At 40.8% G+C, this 11,489-nt stretch overlaps 1 protein-coding gene across 1 annotated transcript; it reads left to right on the top strand.

Moving 5' to 3' along the window:
• Positions 1-1,154: 1,154 nt before the first annotated feature.
• LOC135471851 (uncharacterized) lies at positions 1,155-9,645 on the top strand. Its single transcript, XM_064751252.1, is given in 7 exon segments — positions 1,155-1,593; positions 2,305-2,399; positions 6,000-6,040; positions 6,042-6,115; positions 6,387-6,472; positions 7,238-7,387; positions 9,105-9,645. Coding segments are annotated over 7 exon segments (570 nt in total). The 5' UTR covers positions 1,155-1,534; the 3' UTR covers positions 9,170-9,645.
• The last annotated feature ends 1,844 nt before the right edge of the window (positions 9,646-11,489 follow it).

Below are 11,489 nucleotides of genomic sequence, written 5' to 3'. Positions count from 1 at the left end.
TTAAAAATGGGCAGATAGTTCTGTGCAGTGTATAGAGCGACCATGAAGAGGAGATGCAAAAAAAGTACACTGTATTCGCCAGTAATAACAGGCAGGTAATATTATGACCTACAGAGCGACAACGGAGCATATACATTTAACTGTTTGAAAGGCAGATAATGCCGCACAGTATAAGGCGTTGGGCCAGCCTAAGAGATTAACGGGTTATATACCGAGTGTACTATAGACTAGGCTTGTATTAGGAAATGTTTTAGATAAATCAAGGTTGTTTGCCCTATATAAGGACATTGGGCGTCTGGACGTCAAGGGAGAGCAATAAACCCGCGAAGTAGCCGGTTAATTAACTTTCAGCCTGTTTTTATAGATTTCCTATATACAGGTAGGTGTCATGTGTAGTGCAGAACTGGATCTCGTATAAAGTTACGTGTTTCAGAAGTGTGTGATTAGTAGGGTTTGCCTATAGCCAACTGGATGCTTTCTGAAATGAATTTGATAATTGAATCTGGAATAACGTATGTGCAGGCCTAATATCGAGATGATGGATACCAAGCATATTAATACATGTGTTGTATTTTCAGTCCTATGTAATGCCAGCATTACCTGACATATATAAGCCTGCCCTAATTCTTCAACCTTTTCAACCGCCTCTGCAAACTAATATTTTAAATATTCTGAGGGAAGTATGGGATGAAAAGAAATACATGCACAGTTTTGTGAAGCTTGTATTTTTAGCGATAAACATTAATCATTTTAGCATCATATTCATAATAACTGTATGCATAAATTCCACTGATTTTAAAGGCGCTGTAGAGGTCCAAAATGTTGAAGATTTATAGTACTATATGTAATAGCTAAGAAGGAGCCGCGACAAAAAGGCTCAGCTTAGCTCATGGGACAAGTCTATAAATCTGATCGTTATTATGTTCTTACATTACGCAATAATCTTTATATACTGTCTGAAGTGTGACATACAAACCTTGACAAATCCTAAATACAGTTAAATTCGACCTGGCCACCGTTGACACCCTGTTGCTAGGGGGGTGAACTCTAAGCGTACAGACAGGCCTAAAGCCTGTACAGAACAACCCCGGGGATCAGCCTTAACCTGTGATCCCTACCCTGGCCACAAAACCCAAAGTTAATTATTCCAAACTGACAGAACACTTGGTAGAAAGCAGTTTAGTGTGCTACTCCAGATTAATCCACGAATAGATCGACTGGGTGCTTATAGCTAATGAAGGAAGCCGAGAGCAAACCAAGAGGAGAAAGAAGCGTTCAAAAAATATCGTAAGACTTGATTGTGTTGCTATAGGCCGCAAAATTTTGTCCCGTACCATTGGCTCCCTAGTCCGTGACTATACGTCCCAAACCTACCTCGAGCTCTGCATGACTTGGGTTCGTGCAGAAAAGGTGTACCGGTAGGCGTTGATTGTCACACCTGGCTTTGTTATCACTTCTTTCACGGACAAGCATAACCCCCTGTTTGTGAGTGTCTAGACTTGGCTCAACACGGTTGTCCCCAGGCCTGTCCAGAATGTCAATGGACTTTAGGAAAACTACCTACCGTCCTAACAGACCCCATACAAGACTAAGGTGAGTTTATCGTATATTTTATTTATTTGTTTGATTGTTGTTTTACCCCGTACTCAAGAATATTTTTCACTTATACGACGGCAGCCACGTTATGGTGGGAGGAAACCGGGCAGAGCTCTTGGGTCATTGCTCAGCTCTGGCACGCTGACCACCTCAGCCACGGAAGTCCTCGGCTTATAACTTATATTTCAACTAAGACGATATGAAGCAGAGTGTTAACCCCCACCAATGTACACAATCATAATAATGCATAGGCCTACTAAGCTACATCGTTAAATCAGGTCAAAGGTTCTATGTTAAAAATATTATCCTCCGGCAACAGTTTTATCAAATGTAGACCTTGTGGGAAAGTTAACTCGCAATGTGCACATTTCATCGAATTTTCAGCTTAAATTACATCTATTGGCCTCTTGCAAGCATGTCGGAAGGTCTGCCAGCAGCTGCGGATGATCGTGGGTTTCTTGCCTGGTTTCCTCCCACCATAATGCTGGCTCCCGTCGTATAAATATTCTTGAGTACGGCGTAAAAGCACCAATCAAATCAAATCAAATCTTGCAAGCTCTATGACCTGATGGATAACTGAAAATTGCGTGAACTAAGAACACCTGAAACTGAAATGGTTTTTGGGCAAGTTTCTCCAATTCATTGTGATTATATTCACAAATGATGCTAAAAAAAATGGAAACTATACCTCAGGTTGTTTGTCCTCAGGACGAGTTATGGAGTTATGTCCAAATGGATGGCGCTTAGCGAAGGTACAAAACCTGGTGAAAAGACCCGACGTGCCGACATCATTATATATACAAGTAAGTTTCTCTCCAGAAGCTTACACAGAGCTAGTTATTGGTAACGTTGCTGTAATGTTTGCTTGTGTATACTGACTTGGTGATCGCTGTGATAAAGCTGATTTAGGAACTCTTTCTTTTAGCGAAGGGATCGCAGGTTGGTCATCACTACCATGACGACGTGTAATATACGCGTGTCTTTAACAGGCAATGTCATCGCATAATTACAGTCAGTTTTGCGAAAAATGGCCCAGCATTTTTAATCTCATTTGGCTGTCTATCGTTGTTGTAAGAGCAATAAAGCTCGTGCATTTGTGGGAAAATAAGTCCATGAAATCACAACAGACAATCGCGAACGGTCCAGACAAAAGTAAAACCGGTGGTTGCGATGTCAGAAGTCATTTGCAGCGATGCATTGATGTTAATACAACTCAGACACAAATGACCTACATCTCCTTTAAAGGTGTAACGAATAATTACCAACAAAAGCAATGAAAGCAGGACGAGTTGTACCAATCTATATATGGTATTATTGATATGATTTTTCAAGTGCAACTGCTCCCATCACCAGATATAAGACACATTATTATACGTATGAAAAATGTATTTTGAACATGTATCTGATGATGGGAGCAGTCGATCTCGAATTGGTATAAAACTCGTCCTGTGTTTATTGGTTTCTGTCAAACCTTTTCATAACCGAAAATTATCAATATGGTTTAAATACAAGTACATAGTTTTGTAGTGACGTCATAACTGCTCTGATCCAATCATCAGCACATTCACTGGTCAAGTGACCAAAGCACTGGAGGTAAATAACAAAGTGAATTTAACTCTGGAGGGATAGGCATCGAAGACAATTTTTGCATAAATGATTAAAAATAGAGCTTTTAGTTAAGAAATTCTTTCTGGAAAAGTAATCAGAATGTCCTTAGCTCTCAGATATGATATATGTAGTACCAATGTCCTGTAGTACATGTACTTTAAACTTCAGGAATCGGTACAAATCAGAATTTCACCCCATTTAGCTCCATGTTATTTAACACCTCCTGCATGGTCCTTGCGAGGAATTCGGGTGCTCGAAACTATAAATATGTGGCTATAAGAGCGGTGCCCACTGAATAGACCGTACGCTATCATATAGCCAGTGTAAAGTCTACGTCAATGTCTATGGTCAGTTTTGAAACGTGTTAGTATATGCCGGGTCATTGGTAATACACAGATACATAGTTAACCGTGCACCATCACAGACATTTCCTGAACGAAACGCTAGGGATCAATGTCTAATAAAATTATGCGCATGCCCAGTAGGAACGTACTGAGTGTCGATATTTATTCAGTGCTAGAGACGTCTGTGTGTCTGTACAAACCAAGCATGGAGCACTTGCGGATTGGAAAGATAGAAACGTGGCATGAACACAAGTATAGCGAGGTTATATTCAAACCAAAGGAGTAAGGTGGAAAACCATATGACTGTGGCAATTTCTAAAGAAACATATAAAGCAAGAAGTTTTCAAGACTCCCGCCAACATAAAACTCGGTTTAGAAATATCGCCAGTGTCAGGTCTTCTAACACTGGATCATTGCCTGAAGCCAACTGCTTTGTGCAACTCTAAGCTAAAACGATTGTAATCACCATGGCAACAAAGTCGTTATATAGCAGTTAAGATTGACATCAATTACTTTTCTTCACTTTCCCAGAATGATTCCCTGCTCAAGCTGTGCAGACAATGCCTCTCTTCTGTTGTAAGAAGAATACCCTTAGATATGAAACTATATATTTGACAATACAACTAAAATTATTGCTTAGATTGACAAACCAATTACCTGGGTAATTTAAATGCACAACAGGAGCACGAGCAGCGAGAACCACCATTTCTGTTCCCGAAGCTACGAGACACCACGAGAAAAGAAGACAGCGACAAGCAGCAGAGTATGGAAGACTAGACGTGCCATTAACATTACCACAGCTACCTATGGCAGAAAAGGTCCTTCGTCCATATATCATCTACACTCCCTTTGGGATTCTTACAATGAGTGCACTCACCTCACAACTCCACGCGTGTTCTGGATTCTAGTTTGCTGTTTCACCTCGTGTTTCAAACTGCACTTTGAAAATGTCACAATTCACTTCTTCTGGACCAAGTTACAACTGAAGCACTTGCATGCCAAATGAAATTCCACTGACGATAAGCCCCGCGATACAATCAACGAAAGAAACCAATAGATATGTTTGTGTGACTGTTTGTATGTATGGCCATGTATTCTTTAAGCCCTTGCATATCACAGCCTTGTTAGTATGTTTGCTTTCACTCCCATTTCACCCTGTAGCAATCACCCTATGATCTTACTGCGCGCAAGTGTGTGTGTTTTTTTGTTTGTTTGTTTGTTTTTCTTTTTGTGTTTTTTTTTTTGGGGGGGGGGGGGCAATTTTGGTAACATTTATCTTTCAGTATATCATTAAGTTGAGCGACATACAAAATATAAGTGCTCAGCATTGCTTTACACAATCTAATTCGATAATGTTATCTGTTTCGTTAGCCCTGGGTTATTACAGATTTATTACTACAATGCTCTATCTACGCTCATACATGGTATAACCACTTCATTTACTGTTTACCACTTTCTCTGTCCGCTAATACACGGTATAACCACGAAAACTTGTTACTTCATTACTGTTTACCGCTTTCTCTGTCCGATAATACACCGAATACCACGACGACTTCTGACTTTATTACTGTTTTACCGATCCCCCTGTCCTCTCCTACATGCTATAACAACGATGACTTTATTACAGTTTTTAGCGTTCTCTCTGTTCGCTCATGACTGATTTTCCTCTATATGCTCTGCGTCTTTAATTATATTGTATTCCTGTATAAACCAAGGTTCTACTGGTGGACTAAGTATCCCCGAGGTCTGGTCCTTTTGCGCTGCTTTAATGTGATTGTATGTTCAGTGAGATGATAACACAGTATCTGAGTATTTCTAGACCAGTGACGTCTAATAAATTGCAATTAACATCACTGCATTCTTTTCACCTAATTCTGCTTAAGCCGATGGTGCTAAGGGCGTGTAAATTGCTAGTATTTATGCATTTACATGAAGAGTTAGAACTGACTGAGGTAAACTGACAAGAGGCTGTATATCACCGGTTACGTGTGACCATTTGCTAGCTATCACACTGTCGTCGTTGCTCTGGTTTTAGTCTCTATGCTCTACCTCTTTAATTATATTGTTACTTCATTACTATTTTACCGTTCTCTCTGTCCACTCGTACACCGTGTAACCGCAATGACTGGTTACTTCATTACTATTTTACCGTTCTCTCTGTCCTGTCATACACCGTGTCACCACAATGACTTGTTACTTTATTACTATTTAACTGTTCTCTCTGTCCGCTCATACAACGTGTAACCACAATGACTTGTTACTTCATTACTATTTCACCGTTCTCTCTGTCCTCTCATACACGGTATAACCACGGTGACTTGTTACTTCATTTCTGGTTTACCAATCTCTCTGTCCTCTCGTACCCGGTATAACCACGAAGAGTTGTTACTTTATTACTGTTTTACTCTTGCTCTATCTCCATTGTATAACGTGTATGGCCTGTTACTTCAGGAGCCAGTCCACCTCCAGTACAGTCATCAGGCAGGATACGATGACTTCCACAAGGCTTACCGACATTTTGACAGTCATGCTCAGCCTGTAACATTCCCAGTACTCGGTCCACCAAGGTGAGATTCGAACTTGTATATTGCCCAATTGGAAACAAGTCTAACTATATGTGATGCATATATACGCTTCTTTTCGAATGATCAAAGTCTAAAGCAACTATTGATGATGATAAATTAGATAAATTTTATTCTACGAAGGATAGATGCAATTTTTGCCAAACCTTTGGCAATCTCGGACTACAAAGTGAGATCGACCTCCATCATGACCGCTGGTGGGGTCTCCCCTGATCACCTCGTATACTGACTGTTATTTGTTACTTGTACCCGACAGGTTACGTTATGGACGGGCTGGTGGCAGCTGGAGACACGTTAAGGAGGTGATGCAGGCTCGTGGGAAAAGGGCGCTCTTTGTTGACGGTAGGCGTTCAGGAACATCTAGCATCTCTTAGTTTCATTTTGGCATAATAGTGTGATCGCCCGTCCTAGAGATCTGCATTGCTCCGCCAATGGTAAACTGGTTACCTCCATGGCCGAGGTGGTAAGACTGCCAACGCTGCGCAACTACCCAGCAGCCCCTCACCAACGCGGTCGCAGCTCATGCTGGCTCCCTCTCCAGACGTACGTGGGAAGGTCTCGCAGCAATCTGCGAATTGTCGTGGATTTCCTCTGGACTCTACCCGGTTTCCTCTCATCATAATGCTGACCGCCGTCGTGTATGTGAAATATTCTTGAGTAACGCGTAAAACTCCAAACAAATAAAATAAATCAAATAAACTCATGGTAATTTCTCTTATACACGCGAATTAAGAAACTAAGTCATTCAGTTCTCCGGATACTGTCTTCAGCTGTATGGCGAATTATTGACCGGTCATCTGGATATATGCCGGATACAGGCGTTCACATATATGTAACTAAAATCGGAAAATATTTCTTTAACTGCTTTTTATCAAGCATATCACAACTTTGGTCATAAGTTTGCAATTATCAGTTGTGGCTTTTCATTCATGAGATTGTATGAACTTAAGTTGAACATTTAAACTTAAATTTAACTGGCCTTAATTTTACAATCTCGCCCTTCCTCGTCGATCTACAGTGTATATAAATTGAGTTTTTGTTGACTTTCATGGATGTATAATTAAACAGCCTGTTGAATTTGGGCTACTTTTGTCTGTTTCTGGACAGGTCAAATGCGTACTGAAGATAACGACAGACTAGATGAAGTCCCCTGGGGAAACATGCTACAGCCCCCAGCCCGAACCGAGCTTCTGTCACGGGGATACACCTGCCCGGCCCCCGGGGACTTCCACACGTCACGTGGGACGTACCCACAAGGTCATACAATCTGAATTAATGATTTGCGTATACTGTATATGGATAGGATACGCTTCACTCAGTTGGCGTGTCTGGAGATATTTGTTCTTGAAATATGGCCTACAGTTCCCTGTGTAACGATTGGTCTATGTCTCATACGTACTCGTTGGTTCAGAGATTTATCTATATGTATTAAATACGAAATAAGATTGATTTTTTTTTTTTTTTTTTTTTTTGATTGGTGTTTTTACGCCGTACTCAAGAATATTTCACTTATACGACGGCGGCCAGCATTATGGTGGGTGGAAACCGGGCAGAGCCCGGGGGAAACCCACGACCATCCGCAGGTTGCTGGCAGACCTTCTCACGTACGGCCGCCAGCATGAGCTGGACTTGAACTCACGGCGACCGCATTGGTGAGAGACTCCTGGGTCATTACGCTGCGCTAGCGCTTTAACCGACTGAGCCACGGAGGCCCCACGAAATAAGAAATCTAAATGTGAACATACAACTTTGTATCTGTAGACCGTTAATAAGACCGTATAAACCTAAGCCGTATCTGGGCCATACCATAAAACACCCAAGGGGGTGGGGCGTCTCCGTGGCTGAGGGGGTTAGGACACCATCGCGGCCCAATAACCCAGGAGCCTGTCACCATTGCGGTCGCTGTGAGTTCAAGTCTAACTCATGCTGGTTTCCTTTTCGGCCGTACGTGGGAAAGTCTTCCAGCAACCTGAAGATGGCCGCGAGTTTCCACACTGGCTCTAAACGATTTCCTAACACCATAATGCTGGCCGCCGTTGTATTAGTGAAATATTCTTGAGTACGGCGTAAGAGACCAATCAAATAAATAAATAAGTAAAACCACTTGTGCTCTACATTAGCCTTTTTGACACTAACACCTTTAACACATCAAAACAGTATGCTCATATGGTTGTGTACACACCAGGTTCGGCAACACATTCGCTTCGAACAGAGCACTGGTTTCCATCTATCGATTCAATTCTTTTCGGATAGGGCACGTTCTAATGACCGGTTTAAAAAAACCCGGATGGGGAGAAAAACCGAATGAGAGGGCACCAAAGTAGCTATAAATGCCGATTGTAGGAATAAATAGATCCAAACTCAAAGGATTTAGAGGAAGGGTTTTTCAGCTATCGATACAAGCTAAATTTGTGTCCAAGCATTGATTTCAGCATATTTACCTTGAAAGAACGGGAGCTCATCGAAGAGAACTCGAGTCTAAGATTGCAGTCGATAAGAGGGTACTCCCGTCCGGTCAAGATAAATGTACTAAAATTAATCGTTGATGTTACAAATTTAACATGCATTGATAGCTAAGAATCTTTTTCCGAATCAGTCGAGTTTGCCTCACTTTATTGAGTAGTTTTCATGCAACCGGCGTTTATACAACTGCCTCCAAACCTTTTCATCCGGATTTACTACCCGGTCATTAAGCCTTATTCCCGTCAATAGGAAAGAATTTCCACCAAACAGCGCTTTCGGAACAGCATTGCACTTGAATCCACGTCGATCCGCATCGGTGCAAGTTGAAAGTTGAAAAAAATACCGTTATGTATTTGGTGTGTCAGCGGCTTGAATAATAAAGATCGCCAGATGTTATTGTCAGGAGCCATTTGAAGCTTGCTAATTCGTTGCAGATTTCCATAACTGTTGCTAATTATCTATATATAATTACTTTCCTTCTTCATCTTTTGTCTGTTTCTCGTTCATGCAGATCCTACCTTGGCTGAGCCTGTTGGCTCGGGTTATGCACAAGACAATTGGATGGCTGCCAGGTGACATGGTAAAAACACGGAATGAACATGGCAAAAACATGGAATGAACATGGCAAAAACACGGAATGAACAGTAATGAGATTTTAACATGGCAAAACACGGAATGAACATGGCAAAAACATGGAATGAACATGGCAAAAACATGGAATGAACAGTAATGAAATATGAACATGGTAAAAACACCGAATGAACATGGCAAAGACATGGAATGAACATGGCAAAAACATGGAATGAACAGTAATGAAATATGAACATGCAGCTATACCGTGGACACATAATCCCAAAATCAAACGTAGTGGCATGTTTTACTGTGTAAGTCGTTAACGTGAGGATACATGTATTTGAAGATGATGCGATTCAGATTCCTGATCTGAATGTGCATGGAGAGTACTAATTATGATCGACGCCAACCACTTCAACTAACCAACCGATTATCACCTATCAAAGTTGGTTGGGGATCGAAGCATGCTGAGATCTGTTGGGGGTATCGTTTTTGGATGCATCTACTTGTTGCATGGCCTTCGTATACGTCTTTTTATCCCCAAGTGGCTATGCACTAAGGTATTTGTATATTGCATTCTAGTCTGTTCATATATATGATAATAAAACATGTAAATATATGAATCTATTTGTCATTTGTTTTCATTTTGTCACAATTGCGAGCGTGTCACTTGAAGATGTTATAGGTCTTTTAGGAGTAAACCAAAAGACCTATGTTTTGGGAGTAAACCAGTCCATCTTAAATGGAATCGTTGCAAGCTGAAATCGGGTTTAATGTAACATTCGTTTTCGTCTGCCTCGGCATTTATTTATTTGTTTAACCGCGGCCCAGATTGTTAGCGCGCTAGCGCAGCGTAATGACCTAGGAGTCTCTCATCAATGTAAGTTCAAGTCCAGCTCATGCTGGCTTCCTCTCCGGCCGTACGCTGGAAGATCTGACAGTAACCTGCGGATGGTTGTGGGTTTTCTCCGGCCTGTGCCAGGTTTCTTCCCACCATAATGCTGACTGCCGTCGTGTAAGTGAAATATTCTTGAGTATGGTGTGAAACACCAATCAAATAAATATTTATTTAATATAAATTCACTCACACATTCATCGTGACTTAAATCCACATCTTTATCTACAATTGCAACGGTTTAAAGGATGCATTTTCAAAATTTGCAGATTAAGATGTGTACTAATATATAAAGGCACGTAGAACCGTTTCAACTTTCTTCTTGTGGTTTAAAAATGTCAGCCTGTATAAACAGAACAAAACCAGCCATAATTTTATCGCAAAAATTACTGAAACTGGAACTTTATTAACAACATTTCTTTGTGAACCACGTATCAAGTCTCGATTCAGAATATTCAAAAAGTTTTGAGAAAAAAAAGTCCGGCAGACTGATAGGGTGTAAATATATTGTCCACTACCCGAGCAAAGACATAGATCAGACTTGTGATTTGAGCTGTAAACGGCTATAACAACGCTCAAAAAATTAATCTGTAAATTTTAACTGAAAAGTGATGTTAGAATGTATTCTATTATTATAACACAATATTCCTGTCATATTTAACATACCCCGCTAGTCTAAAAGAATCTTCATGAAGAATTAATAAATATCTGTGTTATATTTAACATAATCTGCTGCAATAACAGACTTTCTCTTAAAATTAACTGATTATTTTTTTTGAGTAAAGTGACCATGACTGAAACATCACGGGTATATCGTTTATTTATGATAGATGTTTACCGAAAATCATCGTATTCCACCCTTCTTTCATGCAAGCGTCAAACTGCTCCGAAATTGACACCAGATGGACACACGATAAAGGAAATGTTCAAATTCGGCTCTTATAGTAAAAACATCGGGCCATTCGTGAGGGTATCTTAAGCCATCGTGGAGTCGCTGAGGCTCCGGGGGCAACTTTGTCAGCGGTGACAAAAATTGTCGAAAGACCTTGCGAAGGTTTATTTTCGTGTGTTCATTTTGCCCTTCGTAAGGCCATCGTTAGGGAATCTTGTCAGATCGTGTCATCTTCGTCTTTACTTCGTGTAATCATCGGTGTCGTCGGACATTTTACCGATTCCGATTGTGTTAAGGCAAACACTACTACGTGAAGCCCACGCAATGCTCTCGTATTTTAGTATGATGACATCGACATGCGAATACAGACGAACTTCAGTAACCCTCCTGTAAGCATAGTACTTGCTTTGGCTGTCGATTCGGTGTTGACCAAGTTCGGAGCCATCTTCCCGCGAAATTTAAAATTCTTCATTCGTATGGCCAGTTGGTGTCAATTTCGGGACAGTATGACACCTGCACAATAATAGGACATGTTG

The sequence above is a fragment of the Liolophura sinensis genome, chromosome 7 (genome assembly GCF_032854445.1).
Source record: "Liolophura sinensis isolate JHLJ2023 chromosome 7, CUHK_Ljap_v2, whole genome shotgun sequence".
NCBI lineage: Eukaryota > Metazoa > Mollusca > Polyplacophora > Chitonida > Chitonidae > Liolophura > Liolophura sinensis.
This window is presented reverse-complemented; position numbering and strand designations above follow the sequence as displayed.